The sequence below is a fragment of the Cervus elaphus genome, chromosome 9 (genome assembly GCF_910594005.1).
Source record: "Cervus elaphus chromosome 9, mCerEla1.1, whole genome shotgun sequence".
NCBI lineage: Eukaryota > Metazoa > Chordata > Mammalia > Artiodactyla > Cervidae > Cervus > Cervus elaphus.
In genome coordinates this window covers 8,845,042-8,873,014 of record NC_057823.1, presented here as the reverse complement: position 1 = coordinate 8,873,014, position 27,973 = coordinate 8,845,042, and the positions used below count along the sequence as shown (strand labels likewise).

The following is a 27,973-nucleotide window of genomic DNA, read 5'->3' as shown; positions in this document are numbered from 1 at the left end:
TAGAAAAGGGAGAGAGTATGAGGGAGCCAGCCGGAGGCCCTGGGGCCAGGGAGAACCAGCATCCTTAGACCTGAAGACAGAAACCACAGCAACTTAAAGCAACGGCCAGTGCACAAGCAGTGAAGGCTAAATCAACGTTCAGAGACAGTTCCTGACACAGATCCCTCTCTTTTTTGGCCCCTACCATCACCCCCCCATCACCACCAGAACTCCAGAGCCAGGATTGGGTCCAGATGAAGTTTGGTGCTGAGAACTCCCCCATCCAAATTCTCGTTGTCTTTCAGTGAACTGACTGGTAGACTTAGGGGAGGTGTCTAAGGGAGGGGTCATCTCCTCGAGACTGATTCCCCATCTCCTTGTGCAGAGGTACCCCAGAGGCACAGAACAGGCACAGGCCTGGCACACAGTACGTGCCCAGTAAATATCTGATAAAGCATGAAAGAATAAAGTGATGGAGTGGCTCAAGAGTGACCACTGGGCAAGATGGACAAAGGTGCCTGGCAGACACTTTCTACACCAGGGGTGGAAGTCCAGGAGGGAGAACTCAAGAGCCCTGGAAGAAGCTGCCCCTCCTCCAGCCCAGCTCCTTGGAGAGCTCTCTCAGCCGATCCCAGGGTCAGAGTGGACCCCAGCCAGATGCCTCCAATTCAACCCTGAGACCTGCCTGTAGCAAAAAGCCCAGTTGTCTCCCTGGGAGGCAAAGTGGGGCCACCTGGGACCTCTTCCTGGAAAATCCACCCACCCACCAGGGGCCATTAGGTGCCCAAAGGCTCAGCCATTACATTGCCCTCATGGTCCATGCAGGGCTTGCCCACAGTCCTCTGGTAATCCAGGTGTGGGGCCCCAGGGTCTGGGCTAGCTCCAGGGTCTGGGCTGGCCTCAGAGGGTAGGAGCTCAGTGTCAGGTGACTTTGAGGCCTCCCCATCCAATGCTTTCTCCTCTTCTTCCTCCTCTTCTTCTGCCTCCTCCAGAGTGAGCTGAAACTGAAATCTGTCAGGGCTACCCTGCTTGGGGCTGGTGGGGTCCTCAGGGCTGCGTGGGATCTTGCTCTGGTACCACTCGCGGTTGTCCTCCAGAGTGTCCAGCAGGTCCTGTGCATCTGGGTGTACCAGGTCAGCCCATGTCTCCCACAGTGGATGGGCAATATAGTCAATGAAACCCACCTGTGGGTAATGCAAAGTTGAGGGGGTAGAGGTTGCTGAATGGTGCATCACTGTGGAACCTAAACTCAGTCCAGGCAGGCCTTTGCCCAGGTTGTTCCCCTCTGCCTGGAATGCCATTTCCAAACTCCTATTCATCCTTCAAAACCCTCTTCAAAAAACCCCTCCTCTAGGACGCCTCCCCTGCCCCTTCTAGGCTTCCCCAACACCTAAGTCTTTCCACCCACCTTAGCCCTGACTCCCGACTCCTCAGAGCTGATGAATGTGCCCTCAGACTGGGACCCCTTCTAAAATACTCCACGTCACCCAGAACAAGCATTTCCAAACTCCACGAGCAAGTGCAGATCTCTCTTAAAGCATCCCAGAGGGAATATATCCCGGGACACATCAGACCCAGGCCAGTGCAGACCCTTAGGCCACACTGCCTCATTTGCCAGTCTGGGGTCGAGCCAAGAATCATAGGGTCAGCTCGGCCACTCCTTTCTCTCCCCTCTCCCCAGTGCCCACCAGCTCGAATCAGTCACTCTCAGACCTGGGACTTCTCCACTGAAGCTGTGTGCTTGTCACACATGGGGCTGATGTCCAGGCCTGATTCCCGTTCAGAGTCGCCCTGCTGGAAGAACTCGGCCATGATACGGTCTGTCCACTGGCGGTAGAGTGGTAGCGGCTTGGTGGGGTTGCTGAGGTCAGCACAGTGCACCAGGCTTTGCAAGACCTAGTGAGATCGAGGCTCGGGAGGGCTCAGGCCAGGCCACCCCCAGGCCTGGTACCTGCCCTAAAGAGGCTGGTGCCATGGACACACCCATCTTACAGGTGGGGAAGCTGAGGCCAGGGAGGGGAAGAGGTGGCTAAGACAAAGGCACATGACCACAGGTGCCTCTGTTTCTTCAAGTTGGGCATTCAGTCGGCACTTCATACATGGAGCTAAAGGAGAGCTGTGGAAATCAGCCCAGGGCTGCCCAGCCACACACCTGGATGCGGTCAGAGTAGTTGTCTAGCAGCAAGACTCCAAGACTTGTCACCTTCTTGGTCTCCACCATGGTCTTGAGGTCAGCCAGGAGGTTCATGTGTTTGGACATGTCCGTGGCCAGCACCTGGGGGCAGGCGAGGGAAGATGACAGATATGAAGATAATGCCTGCCCCATCCCCATTCCCCACCTCGCAGATGCTGGACCCACTTGGTTCTTCAACCTTCTGAGCCTCAGTGTCCTCACCTGAGAAATGGGGGCATGTAACGAGATTTGTTGCAAAACCAGCTCACAAAGAGGCTGAGTCAATAGTCCTTTCTCCAAGGTTGCTGGACTTGTGGGGTGCATCCCACACGTGGGACAGGGAATGGAGGAAGGAGATTAAACCTGGGGGCTGAGATGAGTGTGCCTGAGGGCAGTAGAGAGACCCCACTGATGACACAGCCAGTGCAAAGGCCCTGAGGCTACACAGAGGAGACAGCTGTGCCTGGAACAAATGAGTGCCGGAGCAACAGAGGAGCAAGTGAGGGTGATAAGAGTGGGGAGGGCCTCAGGGGGGTGCGGGGGATTTATCCAGAGGGCTGTGGGAGTCACAGGTGTCCTTGGTACTCCCCAAACTTCTCTGTGGCTGCTGCGTGGCTGGGAGGGCTGTTTTCAGCCATTAGAAAGAAAGTTCTGCCTTGAACATGATTGTTTAAAAATTACTTAGCTGTACCCCTACAGGCCCAGCCCAGGAATGACCCACGGGTTTCTCTGAGGATCAGAAAGAAGTCTCAAATCTTCTCCCCAAACCTCCCATCTGGCCCAAATGATGCTTCTGCTGGGGGTGCCTACTGCCCAAAGCTCCCACTCTCCCTTACCAAACTTTTAGTTCTTCTTCACTTGGAGCCTTGGTTTCCTCTGAGCCCTCCCCACATGCTATTCCCTCTGCTGGAAACACTCCTCCCCATCTCATGATCCCCTGCACTCTGCAGGCCCTGGCTTCATTGTTCCCTCTTGGGGAAGTCCTCCCACCCTGAACACCTCTCTGTCACAGGGTCTGTCTACAGGTCCCCCATCATGGCTATGCCTGTGTGTCCATCTCCCCCACAGAGTGTAAGTCTCATGAAGATAAGAATTCTAATGGTCACTGGCAAAGGGCCAGCACACAGTAGATGCTCAATAAATGCTAGTTAAATGACTTGAGGCATAAGATCACAGACGTATTGGTGTCTCCCAACTTGAAAAATAGCAAATGCAGATAAAGTTGCACCTGAAATCCCAGAAAGAAAAGTTTCTGGGAAAGAAAGAATTTTCCAGAAAGAAAGAGTTTCCACATAGTTTGCACATGAATTGCATCCAAGACTTGATTAGCCTAACCAAGGGCCATCAGTCCCACCCAAGGCTTGGACAGTCATTGTCTCATTTTACAAAACCAGGAAGCTCAGGCTCAGAATAGGGAGATGCCCTCATCCAACCGAACCCCCAGCCATGCCAAAATCACCCTCCCATCCATCACTGTGATCTCACTATGTCAATGACCATCCTGCGCAGACTCAGCCGCTGCTTGGTGCTGAGGTTCTGAAAGATGTCACAGTTCTCTGCTTGCAGCAGCTTGAAGCCCACAGCCAGGTGGTGGTTCTCCAGCACGGAGGCATCATTGTACATAAGTGCAAGCTCTGAGTCTGTGGGGGAGGTGGAGAGTCTCAAGACCCACACACCCAACACACTCCACCCAAAGGCTGGTTCTGTAAAGTCTTGGCAAACTCCTACTCATGCATTGAAGCCCCAACTTTAATGCCCCCTTCCTCTAGGAAGCCTTCTAGGACCCTTTCTCTCCCCATGGCCCTGACCTGGTTCCTCAGGGCTGGGGGCATCTATGTTCAGCTCTGCCTCCTTGAGACTGGTGACTCCTTGGAGACTCGGCATGGCAGGAGAGAGTGCTGAGTGCTGGTTGAATGAACTACTGAGTCAGGGCTCCACTCTTTATTTCCACCTCTCCAGGGATGTATCAACATATATGAGGTACCTAACCATTGCTTACACCTCCTAAAGGATCCTAAACTTTAAATCTCAGTGGGCTCACATCAGCTCTGCCATATTTATTATTCTCTCATTTATCAGGTATCTGCTGTATATCTAGGCCTGCTCTGAGCACCTAAGGGAGGGAAGATTGTGGCAGCTGTTTCACAAACAGGGAGACTCAGAGCAGGGATGGGGCCACCTAACATCACTTGATTGACAGGTGGTGGCAGGGCCCAGCTCCCTAACTCACTGGTGTTAATGAGAAACTGATTGGAGACCCCCGGATGGTCCACGTCATGGATGGCACTTGCAAAGATGGCAGCCAGGACTTCCAGGTCTGTGAACACGGCCTGAGTGGGCATGGAGCATGAGCGGTGAGGGACAGGGTCTCTGTGCCCTGCACCCACCAGAGGCGCCTGCAGCCCCGGGGCCTACCTCAAGCGCAGGTGTGGCCAGCAGCACGTGCGTGGACTGGGCCACATCAGCAGCATGTAGGCTGTTGTGGTAGGCCACATCGTTGTGGTAGTGACCCTCCAGCATCAGCAGGTAGGTGGCAAGCGTGTCTGCTGGGATCTGAAATGTCTTGAGCAGGTCCCGTTCCTGGTCCATCACAGGCCCCTAGTCAGGGCCTCGGCCTCTGGGTGGCAGCACACGCTATTCCTATGCCTTCTCTCCTTCTGAATCCCTAGCCGTCTCTCAAGCGCCCCCTCTTCCAGGATGCCTTGCCTGCTTTCCCTCTGATTTCCCTTGGTCTCTGTCCTTCCCCTCTTTCTCATCTCTGACCACACAGTTATTCCCTCCAGGCTGCGTCTTTTCAGGCCTGGCCTAAGGCTGAGTTTTGCTGATAGTCAGCAATGAAATGTTAAACCTAATGAACTCCTATCCATCCTTCAATGCCCCTACTCAAATGACCCCATTCAGACATGTTAGGGAGGATTTGAGGATTATGTGTCCCCTGAGGTCCTGAGGTAGGAAGAAGTGAAGGAGACGCAGGGTATCAGAAGCCGCGGGCAGGGAAGGTACCTGAAAGATGCTGAACATGATCGCTGTGAGAGGCCGGTTCCCGCTGAGCTCTGCCACCTTGAACACATCAAGCCCCCACTTGTTGGTGTCTTCCAGTTCCTAAAATGTGGAGGACTGGAGCTTAACTCCAGCCCAACTTCCACAGACTCTGGAGCCTCGACCCCCCTCCCAGGCCTCAGGTCCTCCCATGAGCCCCACCTGGTCAGTATACAGGTGGGCAAACTGAGGCCCAAAATAGGGTATCCACACAGAGCAAGCACTCAAACCTGGGTTTCAGCATCCCCACTGGAAACCCACCTTGGCCAGCTGCCCCTCCTGATCTGTCTGGACCCCAAAGCGTGGGACAGTGGCTGTGGAAAGACTGGAACTGTGGGGAAGTCCACGCAGGCTGCTGATCTGGGACACGGGCTTCGGGGGCTCTGCAGGGGTCGCCCTGGGTAACTCCACCTCAGTCTGCTGCTCTGTAGGTGGGGCAGGGTAGGACTCAGAAAAGTCAGTTCACCTGCTAGCATTAGTCTGCTTGGCCTCAGGTACTGGACCTTGCCAAGACTTGAGATCAGCTTATTGCCTTTTTACCTGAATCAAAGTAATCTCAGAGTAAAGTCCTGTCTGACCTGTAGCTACCCTTCCCCTCTGTTTAAGGTTGATCTCAGTAACCCCTTCTGCTGGACATGGCCTCTGGGCATCTGGAGCTTAGCATTTTTTCTGGAAAGCCAAATGTCCTTTCCATCTCCCAAACTGGAGACCCAGCTGCATGGTTCCTGCTAGCGCCTCCTTGGCAAACTTCTACTCACGCTTCAAAACCCTAACTTTAATGTCCCCCTCCTCCTGGAAGATCCTCCTGTTCCTCCTTTTGGTCCAGCTTTACCCCACAGGGCTGGAGGTGTCCGTGTCTGGTTCTATCTTCCTCAGTTGAGCTCTGTAGTAGAAGCCTTTCTTTCTCTTCCCTCTTCCTATCTCTGCAATCTGGCCTAGGCAATAACCCACCGTAGCTCACCCAGGAAGGTTTGGGATATGTACTCAGACACTTGGTTCCCTGAGCGGCTGGTTTCAGACAGGTGACTCAGCTCCCGGTTCAGCATCCGCTTGAACTGCAGGGGAAGATGAGGACAGTGATGATGGGGCCCTGCGGACAGAGGCAAGGGGTCGCAGTGATCTGGCCTCCCTCACCTTGTTGGAGGCCATCTCCCCCACTGAGTGCCGCGTCTGCAATGTCTCCAGCTGATCCAGACACCAGTCCAGCTCGTCCAGTGTCTCCAAAGCCAGCTTCTGCCCAGTGTCTTCTGGGGGCCAAGTTGATCAGGGGTCTGCCCCACCCCCGACTCGGGAACCCCGCGCCCCTCCTGCCCCCGTCTCTGCATCTGGACCCTGCAGCTCTTCCTAATGAGGCCACTCAGGACCCCGGGCTCTCTCCATCCCCAAGGGTGTTTGGGGGAAGAGGGCTTAGAATTAGCACAGCTTAAAGATTCATGGACTGGAGAGGTCACCATAGAGAGGAAGTTCGCAGCTGTCCCACAGTGGAAGGAGGGGATAGGAGTAGGCACATTACCTGTTGGTGGAGGGGGTTGGCTGCCAGGTGGGGTGTTACAGACGCACGCCTGCCTGCAGTACAGTAGACTCAGGAGTGGTCCGCCCCACCCAGAGGGCCCGCCCCCAAGACCTCCAGGCCCCGCCCCCTCATACGGTACTCCCCCTGCCCGCCCCGGCGAGTTGCCAGCTGCGCCCCTTCCGCCCACGCCCAACTCTGCTTGGCCCACCTTGTCTTTTGAACCCGCCCCTCTTTGCCAGGCCCCGCCCCGCCCCGCCCCCTGCGTACTTGACTGCCCAGTGATCTTGCAAGTGGGCAAGGGCCGCGACGTTGCTCCGAACTGTCCGCAGACTGGCTAGGACCTGCCGGGAGAGGGATGGTCAGCGTTGGAAAGGAGGGGTCGGCTCTGCCTGCTTGGCACACGACGGAAGGAAGAGGTGGGCACTCACCTGGGCAAAGGGCGTCACAATCAGGTCTTCTCCGTGTCTGCGGGGAGACAGGACATGGAAGGGCGGTCAGGAGGAGCCCTCCCAAACTTCCCCATCTTCCAGCTTTTACCCACACTGTGCCCTCAGCTGAGCCCGTCCTTGGAATGTCTTCCTGGAAGTCCCTGGTCTCCCCTCAGCCGACGCTTCTCTGAAGGCCACCATAGCCCCTCTGACCAGTCACTCACTTTACCCCATCTCACAAATGGAGAATCTGAGTACCAGGGACAACAGGGGTCTCAGTAGATGCAGGAAATGATGGCTACTAGTGGTCATGTATGGATGTGAGAGTTGGACTGTGAAGAAAGCTGAGCACTGAAAAATTGATGCTTTTGAACTATGGTGTTGGAAAAGACTCTTGAGAGTCCCTTGGACTGCAAGGAAATCCAACCAGTCCATCCTGAAGGAGATCAGACCTGGGTGTTCATTGGAAGGACTGATGCTGAAGCTGAAACTCCAATACTTTGGCCACCTCATGCGAAGAGTTGACTCATTGGAAAAGACCCTGATACTGGGAGGGATTGGGGGCAGGAGGAGAAGGGGACGACAGAGGATGAGATGGCTGGATGGCATCACCGACTCGATGGGCATGAGTTTGAGTAAACTCCCTGTCCAGGATGGACAGGGAGGCCTGGCGTGCTGTGATTCATGGGGTGGCAAAGAGTCGGACACGACTGAGCAACTGAACTGAACTGAACTGAGGAAGCTCAAATCAAGGAGTTTTTGGGGTTGCTGTTAATTGACTTTAATGTTTCTGGATTACCACCCAACCCCAACCTGGAGTCAAGCACAAGGGATCGTGGGATAGCATTGTCCTGCTCAGTTGAGTAAGTGAGTTAGTTGCCTGGCAAACTGCTATCTATACTTCAAAGCCCAGCGCAAATGGTCACCTGAAGGAGGTGTGTGAAACGGAGGAATAAAGGAAAGAAGAAAGTAGGAAGGGGTGTTATCCCACCAGGCTCAAACTCACAGGTCGCTGGCCACGGAGGAGTTCCGAGACACGGTTTTGGATGAGAGTTCGTGATCACTGTCCGAGCGGTAGAGGAAGGACTCTCGCCTCTGATTGTGCTGCGCAGGCGCCTGGGCGATCCGGCCAAAGCCAGATCCGGCCTGAGGGTCCAGGATGCTTCTACCACACGCGAGCCCATTTTCCAGGTCCAAGCTGAAGGCAAGGGAGACATAGTCAGAGCCGAGAGTCCTGGCACATGGATGCCACATCCTAGTCTAAATCCATTTTCTCATGTCCTCCCCGGGGCAGGGCAGGAGTAGCCTGCAGCTTGTCCGTCTGTCCTACAGTCATACCCGCACTAAGGGACACAGTGCCCCTCACGCCTCCATCTCTGCCTCTGAACCCGAGTCTTTTCCACGGGGACTAATCTGGACTCCAGCACGTGAGTTTTGGATCTGTCTCCAGGTGGCTGTGTGAGCATGGGTCACAGCTTTCCTGTGGATATCAACCACTCCGTTTACAATATGGGTATCGGAGACTACATCCAGGCTTCCCAAGTGGCACTAGTGGTAAAGAACCCACCTGCCAGTGCAGGAGACGGGTTTGGTCCCTGGGTTGGGAAGATCCCTTTGGGTAGGACACGGCAACCCACTCCGGTATGGAGCATCCCATGGACAGAGGACAGAGGAGCCTGGTGGGCTACAGTCCACAGGGTCGCCAAGAGTAGAACACAACTCAAGCAACTTAGCACGAATGCAGACTTCATCCCCAGGGCACTTTTAGGGAGTTACAACCGAACAGCTGAGGAAGGCGACAGGGCGCCCGTAACCTACCCAGATTACTAAGGGTAAATTCGTGGGGACCGGAAATGACTTCCTGGGCTTTCCTCTCAGGAGCGCACCTGGGTTTTGCCTAGATGGGGCACACTGGAAGGTGCCCCACAGCCAGGAGAGCCCCGCCCTCAGCTCTCCTTGGCTATGCCCTGGACCACCGTCCCTTACCCAGCTCCAGGCCCTCACCCTAAACCATAGTATAGCGCCGCCCCCATCTCATCAACCCGGCCTTCAGCTCACTCAGCCCCAGCCTCAGCTTTATTTTTGGCCTGAATGCTTTGTCTGTTCTCTTCTTCCTCCAGGCCTTTGCACAGGCTGTGCCCTTTACCCAGGGCACGGTCCTCCCCTGTTCAAGGCAATCCTCAACCCCACCCCCTATCTCTCAGCCCCATCTCTCTCTCCAGCCACACTCTGGCGAAGTGAAGGCTATCTAGGCCTCTCCCCCTTGGAGTCAGAGGTCAGAGAAAGAATGGCAGGGGGCGCGGGGCTAGAACAGAAGTGTGAGACAAGGAGAGAGGGGCTGCAAGTGGGTCACAGAGAAGGGAGCAGGCAGGAGAGGCGGAGACAGAAGACCCTGGGGGACGCCCCTAGACACAGGACTCCTAGCCAAGGGCCAGTGTCCACCTGGTCCCCTGCCAGGCCATCCCGTCCAAGTCCACGGGCTGGGATCGGCGCCTGCCTTAAGGAAGACTCTGAGCAGGGAATTCGGTTCAGACCGACTTGGGGGTCAGGAATTCGGCCTGAACGGTCTGAACGGCCGTTGGGTCTGGTCATACAGAACTGGGCCTCTTCCCTCTGACTTCAGTGTGCTTTGCTGCGTTTAGTCGCTCAGTCGTGTCCGACTTTTTGCGAGTCCATGGGCTGTAGCCTGCCAGCCTCCTCTGCTCATGGGATTCTCCAGGCAAATACTAGAATGGGATGCCATGCTCTCCTCTAGTGCGTCTTCCCAACCCAGGGACCGAACCCGGGTCTCCCGCATTGCGGGCGGATTCTTTACCGTCTGAGCCACCGGGAAGCCCAAGGATCTGGGCTTACGGGATTGGGCCTCTTCCGGCTGAGTTCGGTCGGTTGAGTTCGGCCGAATTTGGCTATCGACTGCACTCGGGTATGTTCGGAAGCTTTCGGGCATGTTCGGCTGTGTCCGGCTGCACGAGGTTTTCGAGCAAGTCGGGGTGGCGCTCAAGCCACGTCGGGCACATTCGGCTTAGTCCGGCCTCATTCGGGTGTTCGGCTGTGTCCGATCGCTCTCAGTCGGTTAGAGTTGGGCTCTCGCTGAAGTCCCTACTTCCAGAGCTTCTGAATTCCCGCCTCGTGACGTCACCCGGAGGGGCGGGGCTTCCTTGCGCTTCCCCGGCGTTGGAGCAGGCTGAGTGACTGGCGGAGACTCTTGGGGGCGGGCTGCTGGCGGTGGATACCCTAAACCTGCGATCCGAGGGGGAGGCCCGGGAATGGATACCACCTACCCCTCCCTCTCCTCTCTCCAAAGGTTCTGGAAAAGGCGCAACTGTGGATAAATAGGGAAACTGAGGCCAGGAGAGGTCACAGGGTGCTGGGTTCGAATCCAAAAGCGAGTGCGGAGAGTTAGGGCTGAGCCGGGGTTTTCTCGCTGCGGACGACTCTGTTTATCTTTGTGCTCTAAACTTAGCCAAGAGCGGCGGGGTCAAGCCGTGGTTCCATGACGCGGGCGGCGGGGAGAAAGTCGCACCGACTGTGGGAACGGCGCGTCCATCCATCGGTTACCCAGGTAAACTGAGGCACAGAGGCTTCGGAGAGACTCGCCCTCCTCCAGCCTCACCGCTGACGTTCTCGACGCTTTTGTACTCATTCCCAAGCCCTCGACTGGGACCCCTCTTCGCGGGCGGCTGGTGCACCACCTGGCGGGGGGTGGGGGTGGGGGGGTTCTCCCGAACCCGGAACCCCACTCTGGCCTGAAATGGTGCCATCAAGGACCACCGTCATGACTGCTCCCCACCACCACCAGCTGTCACTGGCCGTGTGACCTTGGAGAAGGGACCTTTGGTCTCTGAGCCTCCAGGTGCCAAGTTACCAAGTTGAGTGCTAAAGCCGCGCGAACCAAGCGCCTGGTACCAGACCCAGTCTGCGCCCACCAGCCCCACCTCCAACCCCAGCTTTTGCCCCGCAACCCACGATGTTACAGTGACTTCTTCAAGGGCCGGAATTTAAACCCAAAGCGGTCGGACGAGTCTTTGAAGGGGGCAACGAAGTGGAGCTGCGCAGAAGTGGCTCTCCGCGCCTGTCAGCTTTCAGCCTGGGACATGCAACAAGCCCGCTTACATCGCGAGCTCCCTGCCTCAAAGGCCTCCATCAAATCACGTCTTCCCCCGAGGACACCGAAGGCTTAGTGTGAGGCCGCCAGGCCACCCTGGTGTTGGCACTGGGGCGGATGGCCGGCGCAGACCAAGGCGGGGAGTGACCCTCATCCCTTCACTGCCTGGACGTTCAGCCCGCCCGCCCCGGGTTGGCAAGGGTCAGAAGGAGACGTGAGCCTCGGCCCGTTCTGCTCCAGGCCACGCAGCTGGAAAGGGACAGACGGCTGGTCCCCTGGGCATGTATCCAGGCGGTGGGTGGAGGGAAACAGATGGAGAGAGACAGGCAGTCATCAACTAAAAGAGACAGAGATAGAGCAGGGGCAGAGACATAACCCCGAGAAAAGGGCAAAGGAGCAGAGCTTTTATGCCCTGACCCTCCAACCTGGCTCCCACTGTCCTTGACTCTGCCCTTCCCACCTCCAGCCCGGCGGTTCCGATGACCCCTGCGAGGCCCTGTCTCGCCTCACCACAGCGGATGGGCCAAGGTGAAGCGCCGCTGCAGGCGGATGCTCTGGTTCACCAGCAGCTTCCTGAAGAGCCCGGGGGAGCCGCGCGGGGAGCCCCGAGGGGAGCTGGGCCCAGGGGCCGGGGCGGGAGCAGGGGTACCCTGCATCGCCAAGATCGCGTGGAGGCTGGACGCAGCACTGGCTGCGCGGGACCTTTTCTGGACAGCCGCGGGGGCGGGGCCCGGCGGGGAGCGAACCCAAGGCGCACCCGCCCCGCCTTCGCGGCGGGACCCGCTCAGAGACGCCCCCACGGGGACACATGGGGAAACTGAGGCACTGAACTAGATGGGGCTCTCTGCTTCCCTTCTTTGGGGGAGCCCAGAAACCGCATCTTAGACCACTTCCCTCTGTCAGCATGTACCCCAGAGGTGCAGCTTGCTGGGCTGAAAAGAGAGATACGGAAGTCGGAGAAGGAAGTGCCCTCCATTATTAGGGAGTCTCTGAGTATGCCAAGGGGCTGCCCAGATCCCACACAATACTTTCAATCCCCTCTACCCATTTTCCAGATGGAGAAACTGAGGCCAGGGCCACCAAGAGCCTGCTCAGAAACTACAATCCTTGAGTCTTTTGTCGGGTTGGGGAAACTGAGGCTTGGAGAAAGGTGGAAACAGACTCAAGTCTTCACTGCAAGTCTCCTCCCTGTCTTTCTGTCCCCCTCCACAAGCCCCACGTGACCTCCACCTGCTCTGACGTTCTCCAGGCCCTGTCTCTGGATCCTTTCCCCTCTCCTGCTGTCTCCACTGGACAAACATCCGCACTCTACTCCTGCCAAGCCTTCCGCCCTGTGAAGCTTCAGCTGCCATAGCCCACCCCAGGAAGGACCCCTGAAAAGGGAAGCTTCGCCCCTAGTGTTGGGGATAGGGGGCATTCAAGAGTCTGTACTAACTGGCCTACCCTCAGATTGCTGGGGTCAGGTGGTCCTGCCTCATTCTTCAGAAAACGAAACCAAGTCTCAGAGTGTCTTGGAGGTGCTTGGAGGTGAGAATGCTTGGAGGTGAGACCCAGAACACCCACCTGCTGGTGACAGCAGTCCCCAAGTGCAAGGAGGAGGGGCCTGCTAGCCGAGTCCCCACAGGAGCTCTGGGCTTGTGTGATAGCAACCCTCCGCCTGAGCCTTGCTCCAGGGCACTTCACCAGTTTGGGGGTCCCCAGACAAATGCCACCCAGGTTTCTGGCAGTCCTGGGGGGATGTGAGATATTATTTCAGGAGATCATGCTTCAGTGGGGAGACCCTGACCCTCCCCTGACATCTCAATCATACTGTGGTCCCTCTTGTTTAGATGAGAAACTGGAGCCTCACAGAGGTGTCCTGCTGGGGCCCAGGAGGACAGGGAGTCTTAAGGGTCTGGCCAGGAACCCCCTTCTGTCCCCAGGGCCCTGCAACCGGACACCTGGTGGGAATCAGACTCTCTGTCCCCAAGACAAAAATACCATCTGTAGCTGCTGTGACTGGACCTAATTATAGCTGGTCCCCAGGGGATAAAGGCCGCCGGGCTCAGCCTAGTGGAGAGACTGGGGTTGGGCCAAGGCGGCTTGACACCACCCCCAGCCCTGTGGGAGGGGCTCAGGATGCTCTCGTGGCCCCAAGGAGACACTGAGGCACAGAGAGATTCAGTCCCTTTCTTGAAGTCACAGAATAGAAGGTGAAGACTAAACACATGGGTATAACTGAGCATTTCTTGCTCTTCTGGTGCTGAGCCAAGGGCTGTGCTTGTAAAAGTCATTTGATTTTCAGAGCAGCTCTATAAAGTGGGGGCTAGTATTCTCATTTTGTGGATGGGGAAATTGAGGCACAGAGAAGGGTGCTTACTGCCTGAAGTCACTCAAGCCTGGGTTGGCAGGCTCCCCAGCCTCTCCCAACTTAATGCTTAACTAGCTCCATCCCCTGAGTTTGAGTGAGCTCCGGGACTTGGTGATGGACAGGGAACCCTCACGTGCTGCAGTCCATGGGGTCGCAAAGAGTTGGACACGGCTGAGCAACTGAACTGAACTGAGCACCATCCCCTGTGTAGTCCCAGATGCTACTCTGACATTAAATGCTTTATTGATAATTTTAGTGTTAATGTTTCATTAATAGATTCAACTTTAAATATTTTATGACCAGTTTTAACAGCAATGCTTTTACTGTTATCAGTTGCTTTTTGGGTGGAGAAACAGCTGCAGAGCCAAGACTCAGCATTCAAAGCCTGGCCTGCCTGACCCTGGGGGACTCCAAACTTCACCCGGGAGGGCAGAGGCCAAAGGAAGTGCTGACATGACTTTGTCTCACCCTAACTCTGTCTCTGTACGCTCTGTGACCTAGGGAAGTGACCTGCAGTCTCTAGCGCCCTTAACACATCAATGTCTCCATTTCCCCTATTTGAGCGAGCCTCTCCCTTGGGCAAGCGCTTATCTCCTCTGCCACTAGGTGGCCCCAGTGAGACAGGAGGTGGGTGCTGTTACCCCGTTTTCCGAACAAATACACCTGGGTCTGGGGAGGAGAGATGACTGGCCCAAGTCTCCCTGAAGAATCTAGAGCGAGAGGAGAGTGGAGGCTGAGTCCCACGTGCAGGTGCTCACAGGGGTGAGATCTCACTGTCCTCTGCTCCAGATCCTCCCGTGGCTCCCCATTGTCCTCACTTCTGAATCCACACCTCCCTGGAGGCTTTGTGTAGCCTAACCCCTGCCTGTCTTCTCCCCAGCCTCCTCCTCTTGGCTCACTCTGCTCCAGGCTCATCATCTCCCACTCCTTGCTGTTTTTTTGGAAGCATCAGGCTCATTCCTATCCCATGCCCTCGCCAGAAGCCTCTTCCCCTGCTAACTTTTTTTGTTTTTTAGGTCACAGTTGAAGAACTGCCCTCTGCAAGAAGCCCTCCCTGACCAGCTAAATAAATGAATATCTTCAGAGCACCCTCCTCTTATTGGTACACTTTCCTATATAATGTCCTGATCATTTGATCTGTGTCTGCCTCACTCACCAAAGCTTCCCAGGTAGCTCAGCTGGTAAAGAATCCACCTGCAATGCTGGAGGCCCTGGTTCAATTCCTGGGTCAGGAAGATCCCCCTAAGAAGGGATAGGCTCCCCACTCCAGTTTTCTTGGGCTTCCCTGGTGGTTCAGCCAGTAAAGAATCTGCCTGCAATGCAGGAGATCTGTGTTCAATCCCTGGGTTGGGAGGATCCCCTGGGGAAGGGAACGGCTACCCACTCCAGTATTCTTGCCTGGAGAATCCCACAGACAGAGGAGCCTGCGGGCTACAGTCCATGGTGTTGCAAAGAGCCGGACACGACTGAGCGACTTTCACTTTCACCCAGCAGCCCCATGAGGGAAGGACCAGGTCTGCCTCGTTCCCCATTGCGCCCTCCGTGGCCAGCACTTAGTAGGTACTCAGTAGATGCTTGAGAAATGATTAGAGAACCTCCCCTCCCACCCTCCAGCCACATTGATCTGTGTTCGGCTCCTCACACATCTGATCTTCTTGAGTCTGAGGCTCTGCACTTTCTGTTCCTTCTCCTTGGCATACCCTTCCCTACACTCCTCAGCGGACTTCACTTTATCCTTCAGGCTAAGCTTAGATGTCACTTCTTCCAAGCAGTCCTTCCTCACCTCCTGGCCCCAGCTGCTGGGTCAGAAGCCTCCTCTGGGCCCTATGGCACCCTGATCTCATTCCATCACAGTATAGATCACCCTGTATGGTCTCCAGCTGGTATGTCTGCCTCTACCATTAGCCTGTGAGCACCTACTTGCCCTTGGGCTGTGTCCCCAGCCCAGGGTGTGGCACACAATAGCTGCTAAATAAACGTTTGCTGAGCAAGATACTCAGACCCTCCCAGACTTATGTGACCCACCTGGGGTGGTGGGGAGGCGAGCCACAGCTGAGGGCTATGCTCTGGCACAGAATGTGCTTGACAAAATTGAGAACCTGTGAGTTTTTGTGTTTACGTTTCAGTGATGACAGCGAGACTCAGGGAGCACCACCGCTCGCTTGGAAGCGCGCGGAGCACCGGCCGTGAACCCAGCTTCCCCAGGGCTGAGCCTCTCCCACCATGCGTGGACATATACGCGCAGGCAGGACACACACACTCACAGGAACACAGCCCACCACTCCTGCCTTCCAGGGCCGCGGGGTTCTCCCCCCAGAGGGGCCCAAACCTAGTTTCTGTTTGTTCTCTCTGGAAGATGGAAAATCGTGAGTCACCGGGAGGGAGGGGAGGAGGAACTGAGGGGTTGGAGGGTGGGGGCAAGGGCCCTGCTGGGTCACCTGGGGAAGTGCCAACCCTGTGGGCTGTGGGCCCAGCTGCCCCAAACACCAACCAAGGCTGCTGGAGGGCCAGCCTGCGGTGTTAGGCCAGGCTTGTTGACCAAGAAGTCAGTAGCCCTGGGAGGTCCGTGGACCAAAGTATTAATAATAGGAGAAAAGCCCAGAGAGGAAGGGCTTCCCCAGTAGCTCAGCAGGTAAGGAATCCGCCTGCAAAGCAGGAGACACAGGAGACATGGGTTTGATCACTGGTTTGGGAAGATCCCCTGGAGGAGGAAATGGTAACCCACTCCAGTACTCTTGCCTGAAAAATTCCATGGACAGAGGAGCCTGGCAGGCTACAGTCCATAGGGACACAAAGAATCAGATATGACTGAACGAGTAAGCACGCATGCTAGAGAAGAAAATGACTCATTCAAGGTCACCTAGCCTGGCCTCAAACCCAGAGCTCTAGGTCTGGCCTGATTTAGCTCCCCCTCCCATTCAAGGGCTTCCCAAATGGCACAGTAGTAAAGAATCAGCCTGCCAATGTAGGAGATACAGGAGACGCAGGTTCAATCCCTGGGTCAGGAAGATCCCCTGGAGGAGGAAACGGCAACTCGCTCCCGTATTCTTGCCTATGAAATCCCACGGACAGAGGAGCCTGGTGGCCACATGTAGTCCAGGGGGTTGCAAAGAGTCTGACAGGTGTAAGCACACACACTTACACACATACACACACACCCATCCAAGTAGGGCCTGGGACTCCCGGACCCTGCTCCTTGGTGGTGCTGAGACCTCTCTGGCCCCCCAAGGCCCCTGTTTCTCTGTGCTTCCCTTCTGCCTTTGTCTAATTCTGCCCCCTCTCTCAGTTTATATGAATCAGGAGCAGCCCCCTACACACCTCTGCTCCCCTCTTCTCCTCCTCATTCTCACATTGGAAGAAACATCCTGTGCTCAGGCTCCCCAAGAGGCTTCCCTCTGACAGCAGGGGATGTGTGTGTGTGTGTGTGCGCGCGCGCACGGGGGAGTGTGTGTGTGTATGTGTGTGGCAGGATATGCAACAGAGGAGGCTCCTCCCCCCCCCAGCACAGCAGACAGCTGACCCTGGCCCTCTAGTATATCTAGCCCAAGCTCCCCTAAAATGTTTTCTGTGACCACGAACCCCACAAACACCCGAGGACAATCCAGGGTCTGGAGGACCCTTGGACACCCAACTGGATCACAGCGAGGACACACCCAGACGCTAACACACACGGACACAAGGGGAAACACTCAAGCAGGCACATAACTGGTATACAAGCGCATAATTAGCTGGTATATGCACACAGCCGAACACACCCCGCCCCCCAGAGACCCAGCCAGCTGTGGACAACAGCTCGGAGCACACATTGATTCGCAACTGCTCAGACCCACACATCCTCGGCTGCAGCATCACGGGGTCACACACACCGTAAGCATTCAGGACACCACCGCCCCCCAGCTCCACCCCCGCGTAAAACAGCCTTTTCCTCTAAAGCACCGGGCGCAGCCACCAGGCTGGAAAAGCAAAGACCCTCCCCTGCTCCCGCCAGGCCCTGCGCGCCCTCCCCCGCTCCGCGGGAGGGCCCTGCCCCCGCCCACCTACCGCCTGCGGAAGGAGGTGGGCCAGGAGCGCCGCGACTTCTCGAGGGCCGGCCGCAGGCTCAAGTCCCGCTCCCTGCGGCCCACAGACTTGTCCGGGTCTGAGTGGAAGCGCTGCTGGATGCGGATGGGGCGCCGGGGCTGCCGCCACAGGTGCTTCGGGGCCCTGGCTATGCCTTGGCGGCTGCGAGCGCGGTTCAACTCGCGGGATGCCTCTAGCCCTTCTTGGACCCTCGCGGTCTCCATGCGCCAGAACTGGGGAGCGAGCGGAGAGCAGGGCGCGAGAGCCGTCCCCGGGAGGCGAGAGCGTCTGAGCCGAAGTCCCGGCCAGAGCCAAGAGTGGAGACGACAGCGAGGAGCTGTCCACGCTGAAGGTGCTGAGGCAGGAAAAGGTAGCAACAGGGGCTCGAGGTGGGGCTGATCCCGAGGAGCTGTCCTCACTGAGGTGGTGCTGAAGGATAGATCGCAGGGCAACAAGAACTTGAGGGTGGGGGTTGGAGAAAGAGGCTGGGGAGGACCCCTGCGCCAAGAATGGTCTGCCGTCCCCTCTAGAGCTGAATGAAATAGGTTCAAGACATGGACTTGGAGTGAAGACAGAAATTGTCCTTCCGTTTTCAGCCAAACAGAGAGCAGGGAATCAGAGTCTCTGGAAACCCCCAGCACCGAAGCATTGATCCTACTCCTGATGCTGAAAGTGTAGTAGATTCAGCAGCTCCGAATGGCAGAGACAGAGAGGAGCTGTCCGCGACCTGTCGGTTCTGAAGGCGGTGCAGGAAGACAGACAGGGTTTCAGGAAGACCTCCAGACCAGGGTGTTGATGGGCCAGGAAATGCTGAAAGCAGTAGTGGGTCTTCAGCCTTCCCCTGTGACTGTAGCAAAGAGGTGTCTGGAAGCAGAATCAAGGGCTCTGGTCTTCAGAGGTCTCTGATCTCTTTGGGATCTTAAAAGCCCCATACATGCTGGGCAGGAATCGGAGAAGTAAAGAGAAATGGGGAAGGGCTATGGAAGGGTGCTCCAATGCCTGGGGTGCACACACAAGAAGCTGCCTCTGGCTGGGGTGGGTAGAGAGGGGCACTCTTTTATAACCACACTGACGCCCAGACCCTCAGCGGAAATGGCAGGATCTCATTTGCCCCTTGACGCCCTGGGCCCCTCCTTACAGCCACAATTCCTGCTCTCAAATCTCAGGCCTGCCCCTCCCTCCCCTAGTTCTAGAAACTCAAGGCCCTGCCCACCAGGCACTCTAATCTCAGGGGTAATTTTCTGGGAAGTGGCAAAGGGAGGACGAGCATATTTTCTATCACAGTTAACAGAAGTAGACATGGACAAGAGCAGGTGTAAGAGGGTGGGTGTGGGCTGAGGCAGAGAGGTATTTGGGACCATTTGGTGCAACAGATTTGGGGGTAGGAAGAGCTCTGGTCTTTTCAGAGAGCTCACAAGGACATCTCAAGGATATTTCCCATGAAGACTGTCTATCATCTAGCCTAGTTGTGTCCTCGAGTAGGAAAAATGGAAAATGCTTGTACTGGGGAATCAGACAGAATGAGCCCCAGCTACAATACTACCATGTCTTGCTGGGTGGTGCCAAACAAATTGCTCCTCTCTGTCCATTACATCTGGCTCAGTCCCCTGGCCTCCAAAGCTGATAGTGGGAGACAACTTGGTCCACTGGTGGGGGATGTGGGTTCTGGCACTGGCTGGCTCTTGCTTTCCCTCCCCAAAGCTGTTTCTGTTCCAGAAAATGGGGATAATGACAGTGCTCCCATCTCTTGGCTTTGTTACAAGGATGAAAAGGAGTGTCACATGTGAAGGGTCAAAGACTAGGGCTGTCCACACCAGACCCCCTCTCTCTACCCACCAAAGCCTGGTGTGTCTGTTTTATAAATAATTTCTGGATCTGCCCATTTCTCTCCAGCCAAGAGCTCCCACCCTGGTCCAGGCACCACTATCTACTGCCTAGAACTGCCAAGGTGTTTTAATTGGACTTCCGTTATTTTCACTTCTGCTCTTGACAGTGCTCCCTACAGTAGCCACAGGGAATTTTTTTTAAATGCCAATCTGATCAACTCACTCCCTTGAAAACCCACCCATTTCTCCCCCTTATACCCCATGAGATCTTGTGTGGTCAAGCCCCTGCCCAGCTCTCCAGGCTCCCCTCCTATCTTCCAGCCACACTGGTCTATGTTCAACTCATGCAGCTGATCCTCTTGAGTCCAAGACTCCATACATCCTGTTTCTTCTGATTGGCACACACTTCTGGCTCAGTCGGTAAAGAATCTGCTTGCAATGAAGGAGACCTGGGTTTAATCCCCGGGTTGGGAAGATCCCCTAGAGAAGGAAATGGCAACCCACTCCAGTATTTTTACCTGGAACATCCCATGTACAGAGGAGCCTGACGTGGTACAGTCCATGGAGCTGCAAGAGTGGGATATGACTTAGCAACTAGACCACCACTCTCTATACTCCTCCTGGCTGACCTCTCTTCATCTTTTAGGCTAAGCTTAGATACCACTTCTTCCTAGCATTCCTTCCTCATCCCCTCCCCATCCCTCCACAGTGCTGGGTTGGAAGCCTCCTCTGGGCTCCCTTATCACCCTGATCTCTCCAGTTAGCATGAGTCTATCTCCACCATCATCCTGTGAACACCTATATGCCCATGGCTATATTCCCAGTATGAGGTCTGGCACACAGTAGGTGCTTAATAATGCTTGTTGAACAAGTTAAAGAAAGATCCAGCTAGATAAGGCACTCTCTTTCTCCTGGGACAGCCCCCCTTGATCCCCACAAGCCTCCTGACCTGCCTGGGGCCAGGCCGTGGCTTTGTTAGTTCACTCCAGCTTCGATGCTGAACACCACACAGGCTCTGGGCTCCACATCTGCAGTGGTCCTGAGGCGGCTTGACACTGGTGGCAGCAATGGGGTCCCTGAGAAGCATATCCGGATGATACCATTGCCAAAAGGACTCATGGGGGCCAAGCCAGAATCAGCCAGCTCCCGGACTGGCTGGGGAGACAGCAGCAAAACATGAGCAAGTTCCCAGGCATGGGAGCTCTCTGGAACCCTGGGGACAAGAAACCTCTGAGATATCTTCACCAGGTCTTGTGTGGTCAAGCCCCTGCCCATCTCTCCAGGCTCCCCTTCCACCTTCCAGCCACACTGATCTATGTTCAGCTCATGCACCTGATCCCCTGGACTCCAAGACTTTGCACATTCTGTTTCTTCCAGAAAACATTCTTCCAGGAACTGACATTCTGTCAGTCCAGATTCCTGGACTGATGCAGAGAGTTGTATCTCAGTCCTTCTTTTTCCCTCAGTGAATTTCCTTCTCTCAGCCTCAGTTACCCCACCAATGAAATGGGGATGTGAATCTCAAACCTTGCAGGATATGAATAGTGCCTGGCCCACAGTAGGCACTGAAAAAATATTTTTTATCAATCAGTTCATATACAGCATATTTATTGTTTATACCATTAATATATATATATCACTGTTTATTATAACAATATGCTCTGTAATGGTATTCTAGCATGTCTTATTATTACTAAAATATAAAGGTAAAACATGCAGTAGATAAACAAGTGAATAATGACAGTACCAATAGCTACTCTTTCTTACACACTCATTCCACATACGTGGTGTTCTAAGGATCCCTCATGGATCAGCTCACAAGAACACAATGAGACCATTTTGTACAATTATCCTCATTGTACAAACAAGAAAACTGAGGCTCAGAGGTTAAGTAACTTGCCCAAGGTTGCAGGTGGTAAGGAAATGGTGGAGATGAGATTCTGGATTCTGAGGTTTCTTGTTGGAAGGACTGAACAGCAAAAATTAAATGAGATAGTGTTTGCAAACGTGCTCTGGGTAAACAGAATTGTCCAGCAGGCATATGCCAGCCATAGGCTGGGAACTGTCTGCAGTGCTGACCCCAGGAAGTAGCATCAAAACTGGAACCCATGGCCATGGGGATAGGGGTAGGAGCCAAAGGCACAGATGAGAACTTGGGAGAGGCAGGCAGAGCTCAGAACCAGCCTCCTCCTGCTCTGTCCCTGCACCACACAAGTGAGTGTGTCCCCACCATCAGACTCAATATTCAGATAGGGAAACTGAGATCCAAGTGTGCGTGCATACTAAGTCACTTGAGTCTTGTGTCCAACTCTTTGCAACCCTATGGACTGTATCCCACCAGGCTTCTCTGTCCATGGGATTCTCCAGGCAAGAATACTGGAACGGGTTGTCATTTCCTTCTCCAGGGGATCTTCCCAACCCAGGGATCGAACCAGCATCTCCTGTGGCCCATGCATTGCAAAAAGATTCTTTACTTACCACTGAGCCACTGGGGAAGCCCTGAAGGCCAAGACCAGAGAGCTAAACTGGGCCAGAGCCAGGGCAAAGGGGGATGGGGAAGAAGGTAGGAGAAGGGGACATCAGTTGAACCTCTCCTAGGTTCACTTCCTTCCTTGTGAGGTGGTCCCTCTTATTCTCATGTCCCAGAGGAGAATGTTAAAGCTCAGAGAGGAAATACACTGCTGAGGGTCATGCAGCTGGGGGCGGCTCAACTCCCCACTCTCCCTTCAGCTCTTTGCACGAATCTGATCCTCCTAGGATGTGGAACACCTGACTGTTCCCACACACACACGTCATCCCTCTCTCCCAGGGGCATCTGAATTCTAGTGCAGAAACCAAAGTGTTCCATCCTGGGTTCCCCAGGGAAGATGCCTGGCAGCTGGAGGATGTGCAGGGAAAGCTGAAGGTGGGGAGCATGGAAACAGTGGGCTCCTCCCAGGATGGGGGGCCCATGGAGACGTCAGCTGCCTCTTCTTCAGGAAACTGATTTCCAGATGGAAAAATCACTTGCCCACATTTATGTTCATTTGTTTCTTCACTGAATACAAAAAGACAGTTTTATGGTGCTAGGAAGAAAAGGAAACCACGGCAGGGACTGGGAGTGTGATTGGGGAGGGGCCATTAGTGTTGTTCAGATGTAATTGAGGGTCTTTTGAGGAGAGGACTTCGAGCTGAGACTGGAAAGACGAAAAGGAGCTGGCCAGGGGAGAGCTAGGGAAGTAGCATACCAGGCAGAGGGAACAGAACATGCAAAGGCCCTGAGGTGGGATCAAGCTGGCAGGTTAGATGAACAGTGAGGGGAGGCGGGAATGGAGTGAGAGGAGGTAAGTTGGTGGGAAATTGATGTAGGGCCTCAGGGGTGGGGTGATGACTTGGGTGTTGCTTCTGGGTATGGATTGGGAGCTCTCAAGACACATCACTTGCTTTACGAGTTTTTAAAAAACACATATTTTATTTATTTATTTAGGCTGAGCCAGGTCTCAGTTGTGACATTTGGGATCTAGTTCCCTGACCATGGATTGAACCTGGACCCCCTGAATTAAGAACTCAGAGTCTTATCCACTGAACTACCAGGGAAGTCCCTCCCTTTATGATTTTAAGGAGCCTCTGTGCCTGCCAGGGAGCAGGGACCATTGGGGGAGCATAGAGGCTGGGGCAGCATCTGGGGGTGGGGGGTACATGCACCAGCCTGGGGCCCATGAGTGGATTTGGGACATGTTTTGGTGATTGAGAGGCAGGCCATAGCTATAGGCTGTTCAAGGGGATTCAAAGATAACTCATGATTTCAATGGGTGACTAGTCACACAGTTCTCTGGGTGGGTGGGGCATCCACGACCTAGATGGGGAAGGTCTGGGAGGAAGCACCAAAGAGCTGGTGAACTTAGGTTCCATTTGGGCGTCACATGACTCCCAGGAGAAACCAGAGGAGGCAGCTTGAAGTTTGGATCTGGGCTCGTTGGGGTGGGGAGATGGCTTGTTTGGGGGTGAAATAGACAAGCCAGGCCCTGTAGGGAGCAGCCGGTAGCCCTGCAGTGGGTGGGGGGGCTGGTCCTTCAGCAAAGCTCCGACTCCCAGGATCCAGCCCGACCGCTTCCCCCTCATCCAGCTGAGGGTAGGGTGAGGGTGGCGGGAGGGTGGAACGCTCAGAGCTGCAGGTGGGGGAGGGGAGGGTCCTCTGGGCCTCTCGGCTCCAGATTAATCAACCGGCCACTCCAGACTAATTGCTTTCCTCATTGAGAGGCTGGAGTGGGGCCAGAAGGCCTAGCGGAGGAAGTGGGGGTGGGTGGGGGTGGGGAAGAGATTGCAGAGAGGCTGAGAAGCTGGCCTGGTTTGTGCATGTCTCTTGTCTCTGAATCCTGATATGCCCTAGCTCTGGCTGCCAGTCTTGCCTCTAAGACTAGCCTCCAATCTGTTCCTTGCCTACTCCTGACCCTCCTGTGGCTCCCAGCACCCCTAGATCACAACCCACACCCCTCACCACGGCCCCAGAGGCCCCACATGCCCTGCCCACTACTGCCTCTCACCTTCCTCCTTCTCCCCTCACTCTACCTGCCCCAGCACCATCAGCCTTGTCGCGGCTGCTCCCTTAAACCTGCCTCAGGGCCTTTGCACAGGCTGTGCCCTCTGTAGGAAATGCCCTGCCCCCAGCTCTCCCCGTGGCTGGCTCCTTCTTTACATCCATTCTTCAACTCAAAGGTAACCTCCTCAGAGAAGCCCTCCCTGCCCAATCTGGGAAGCCTCACTCACATTCACCCACCTTCGGAGATTATCCTTTTTCTTGGTTTAAGGTCTGTCTGCCCAGCCTGTGAGTCTCTACGTCCCCAGGCCCAGGGCAGGAGGCACTCCACGTGCAAGTGGAATGCCTGATTCTATAAAAGACGGTTTCAGGGAATGTCAAAGATCCCCACTTTAAAGAGAAGGAAGGTGCAATTTGGAGAGGGAGCCAGCTGCTGGAGTTCACCAGGGCTGTCTGATCACACACCACAGTAGAGAGGGCAGCCAGGGAGTGTCCTGGGCCGTTGGAGCAGTTGGGGATTCATCTCAGTTGACAGGGGTTCAGAGTGCAGAAAAGGGTCCTGAAGACTCAGGTTCAAACTCGCTCGGTCACTCAGCTTAAGGGAGAGAGAACCTCTCTGTGCCTCAGTTTTCTCGTCTGTAAGCTGGCGCCCCCTTTATCTTTCTCCTCCCGCTGCTAGCAGCTGGGGCGTGGCTAAGAAAGGTAACGTATGTGGGACCTTGCCTGCTGCTGGGACCACCTCATACTGACTTCTCTCCAGCCACACAATTTTAGCCTTTTTAAAAATTTTAAACACAAGCACATATAGAGTCCCAGGGGCTTCCCAGGTGGTGGTAAAGAACCCACCTGCCATTGCAGGAGATGTAAAGACACAGGTTCAATTCCTGGGTCAGGAAGATTCCCCTGGAATATGAAGATCCCCTGGAGGAGGGCATGGCAACCCACTCTAGGACTCCGGCCTGGAGAATCCCATGGACTGAGGAGCCTGGCAGGCTACTGTCCATGGGGTCGCACAGAGGTGGACACGACTGAGGCGATTTAGCACACATGCTCACAGGGTGTGGGTGTCCCAGAGAGCTTACCAGCCGCTCGGACATCAGCCTGGGATTCAAGCCCAGCCCCTCCCCAGTTCCTCACTCACTACTGTCTTTTACTCCTGCCTCAGTTTCCCTGCCCTGTAAAAAAAGGAAGTGCAAGAGGCTTCACACTCTCCTCACCCTGGACAGAGGACACCCAGACCCCCTTTCTTTGGGCAAAACCTTGTATCCAGACCCAAGGGGACCCTGCTTACTGCCTTCCCTCCCCTCAGGCCCCTCCACTGGTCCCCTGCCCCTAAAGCAATGGCTGCAGCCGGGGGCTGGGTCCTTGGAGCAAGCAGCCTCCTCGCAGCCTCTCATGGTTTCGGTCTCCTCACCTGCAAGCGGGTCTTCAGGCTGCTCTGGGTGTTCCTAAGTACTGGGACCCCGGCCCCCACGGCACAAACAAGACCACCCACTTCAGTCACAGCCCCACCGCTACTGCTCACCTTGCTTAGCGAGAAGGAGGGCACCGTTCTGCTCTGCCTCATGGAAGCCTGAGGTGTCTTTGAACCTGGAGAGATGAACGTGAGATCTCTGGGCTCCGGGAGCCCAGCTATTCCCCTGCGAGACTCCCCTAGACAGGGAGCCCACTCCCACACCCTGCACCCTCTCCTGGCAGACACTCAATCACGGAAGCCTGGGCCAGGCCTCTGGCACCAGTGAGGGAAAGCCGCCGGCCTTCCTCAGGGGCCTCTGTCCAGGGGCAGCGGGTCTGGCACCCACACGTACTCCCCAAGCCCCTCCCGACTCCCTCCCAGAGTCAGCAGCCTTGGAGCATCAGGAGCCTCAGGAAGAAGTCCCCCGGCCCCACGGGCTGTCCATTTATCTCCCAGCCCAGCTCTGGACAGTTCAGGGACCCCAGCCCACCACTTGGGAACCCCTCAAACTCACACAAGCTCTGAGAGGCCTGGGTAGGTCTGAGCTCACTGTGACCCAGCAGGAAGTGGGGGCAGGGAGGACTAAGCCTGCCCAAGAGGCAGCCCGGGGTCCCCGCCCCTGGTGGAGCCCCTTGACTGTCCGAGCGCCAGCCCTGAGCAGGACACACCCACACCCACGTGCTACCCTCAGGACCTGGCCGGAAGTGGCGGGCAGGGAGACCAGGAAGGTGTGAAAGTGCCACGGAGATGGTGTGAGACAGAGTGGACAGGAGTGTTGAACATCTGTGTTTGTGGCGGGAGACAGGGGGGTGGGGTGAGCCCGGAGTGGGCAGGCGTTAAATTGTTGTTCTTGTGTTTGCTTATGAGAGAGGGAGAGAGACAGAGAGAGAAGAGGACAGACCCAGAGAGAGTGGGAAAGAGAAAGATGGAGACAGAGAAAGAGAGAAGGGAGACAGAGAGGCAGAGGGAAGCGCAGTTTTGAGGTCAGAATGGAGGATTTGGGGAAGGTGGGGCGGATTAGGAGATTAGGGTTGACATATACACATTACCATGTGTTAAACAGGTAATCAGCGGGAAGATGCTGTAACGCACAGGGGGTCGGCTTGGTGCTCTGTGAGGGGTGGCGAGGCAGAGTGGGAGGGAGTTCCCCTAGGGACGGGAGGTATGTATTTGTTGTTCAGTCACTGAGGCGTGTCTGATTCTTTGTGAGCCCAGTGACTGCAGCACGCCAGGCTTCCCTGTCCTTCACCATCTCCTGGAATTTGCTCAAATTCATGTCCATAGAGTCAGAGATGTTATCCAACCAATTCATGCTTTGCCACCCTCTTAAGAGGATACCATTTCCTTCTTCAGCGGTTCTTCCCGACCCAGGGATTGAACCCAGGTCTCCCGCACTGAAGGCAGACTCTTTACCATCTGAGCCACCAGGGAAGCCCTAAGCGGATATATGTGTACATAAAACTGATTCGCTTCATTGTACAGTGGAAACTAGCATGACATGTAAAGCAACTGTTCTCCAAAAAGAAAAGGATGGGAGGATTTTATTTATCTCAGTCCCTGGGGTCTGGGACGCGGGCTTCACAGCAGAGCCCATGAGGAATGGCTTCAGGAACATGAGGGCTTTCAGGGAGTCCCTGGAGGCTCTGGGAAAGTTACTTGTCACGCTCTGCTGCCCCAGCAGATTGATGACCTCTGGCCCTCTGGTTACCACCCACTTCACAGACAGTGGGGGCTGGGGCTGCAGCAGGATCTGGGGGCTTCCAGGAGGGGCTGTGGGGTGACAGGGTGCTGTGGCCAGGGGAAAGGCCACCCCCCAAGCTGCCACAAGTTAATGTTTCACCAGGCCCGCCGCCTGCCCAGGAGGCCCTGCTGTCCCCTCTGCCTCCAAGAATTGTCAGAGCGTGACCCTCCCCGGGGCAGGCTTCACCTCCATGTACTGGGTGACCTTGACCCCCAGCCTCGCTGACCACCCATTTTCACTGCACGGTAAACCCAGCCCTGAGCGGGCAGCTCCAGACCTGAACCGCGGCCAAGGGACATGGCCAAGACCCAGCCTGAAGCCTCCATGTCCCAAGCTGCTAGAGAATCCTGGAAGGTCCCCTTAGAAGGAAAAGCCCATAACCACGGGGGGCCCGAGCCCCAGGCCTGCCCCGCCCTGAACTCAGCTTTGCCTCCTGAGAATGAGAGGGAAGAGAATGGATGCCCCGGCTCAGACCTGGGGAACGGGGACTGAGATGATGGAGGGATTGGGGGGGTGGGGTGGCTGTTTTCTTAACTGCTTATTTATGTTTGCTGTGTCAGGCCTTAGTTGTGATGTGCAGGCTCAGTAGTTGCCACATGAGGGCCTAGCTGCCCCCTGGAATGTGGGATCTTAGTTCCCCAGCCAGGAACCGAACCCACATCCCCTGTACTGGGAGGCAGTTTCTTAACCACTGGACCACAAGACTGGGGCAGGGGGGTGGGGAATGTTTTGACTCCCTGTTCTCTGCCCGCTTCTGGCCCTGTCCAGTCTCCAAGCCTTTGCACAGG

At 55.5% G+C, this 27,973-nt stretch overlaps 1 protein-coding gene and 1 long non-coding RNA gene across 8 annotated transcripts; one reads left to right on the top strand and one right to left on the bottom strand.

Moving 5' to 3' along the window:
- Nucleotides 1-444: 444 nt before the first annotated feature.
- Nucleotides 445-12,133, bottom strand: PDE4C (phosphodiesterase 4C). 5 transcript variants are annotated; one of them, XM_043910924.1, is made up of 15 exons: nucleotides 11,698-12,133; nucleotides 8,139-8,330; nucleotides 7,133-7,169; nucleotides 6,972-7,045; nucleotides 6,705-6,757; nucleotides 6,326-6,438; nucleotides 6,153-6,246; nucleotides 5,453-5,616; nucleotides 5,156-5,254; nucleotides 4,568-4,732; nucleotides 4,383-4,482; nucleotides 3,638-3,792; nucleotides 2,132-2,254; nucleotides 1,693-1,875; nucleotides 445-1,163 (listed from the first exon to the last, which is right to left on the bottom strand). In XM_043910924.1, exons 1-15 carry the CDS (start codon nucleotides 12,045-12,047, stop codon nucleotides 756-758), a joined length of 2,310 nt encoding a protein of 769 aa, XP_043766859.1. In that variant the 5' UTR covers nucleotides 12,048-12,133; the 3' UTR covers nucleotides 445-755. The 5 variants fall into 5 exon arrangements, with proteins under 5 accessions (XP_043766859.1, XP_043766860.1, XP_043766864.1 ...); XM_043910925.1 differs by having other exon boundaries at nucleotides 6,326-6,435; XM_043910929.1 differs by having other exon boundaries at nucleotides 11,748-12,062.
- Nucleotides 10,023-14,715, top strand: LOC122699250. Of its 3 annotated transcripts, none has more exons than XR_006342576.1 (3): nucleotides 10,023-10,694; nucleotides 12,293-12,780; nucleotides 14,604-14,715. It is a non-coding gene; the product is annotated as an uncharacterized LOC122699250 (long non-coding RNA). The 3 variants fall into 3 exon arrangements; XR_006342577.1 differs by having other exon boundaries at nucleotides 12,293-12,764; nucleotides 14,604-14,700; XR_006342575.1 differs by lacking the exon at nucleotides 14,604-14,715 and having other exon boundaries at nucleotides 10,023-10,436; nucleotides 10,596-10,694; nucleotides 12,293-14,079.
- The last annotated feature ends 13,258 nt before the right edge of the window (nucleotides 14,716-27,973 follow it).

What these genes read in the sequence shown, in the direction of transcription:
- PDE4C (XM_043910924.1), bottom strand. Translation starts at nt 12,047, where the DNA reads ATGTGTCCCCGTGGGGGCGTCTCTGAGCGGGTCCCGCCGCGAAGGCGG. An exon ending in TGGCCACACCTGCGCTTGAG is followed by an intron (nt 4,483 to 4,567) that starts GTAGGCCCCGGG and finishes ATGCCCACTCAG; the next exon opens with GCCGTGTTCACAGACCTGGA. An exon ending in ACTACTCTGACCGCATCCAG is followed by an intron (nt 1,876 to 2,131) that starts GTGTGTGGCTGG and finishes CGATCTCACTAG; the next exon opens with GTCTTGCAAAGCCTGGTGCA.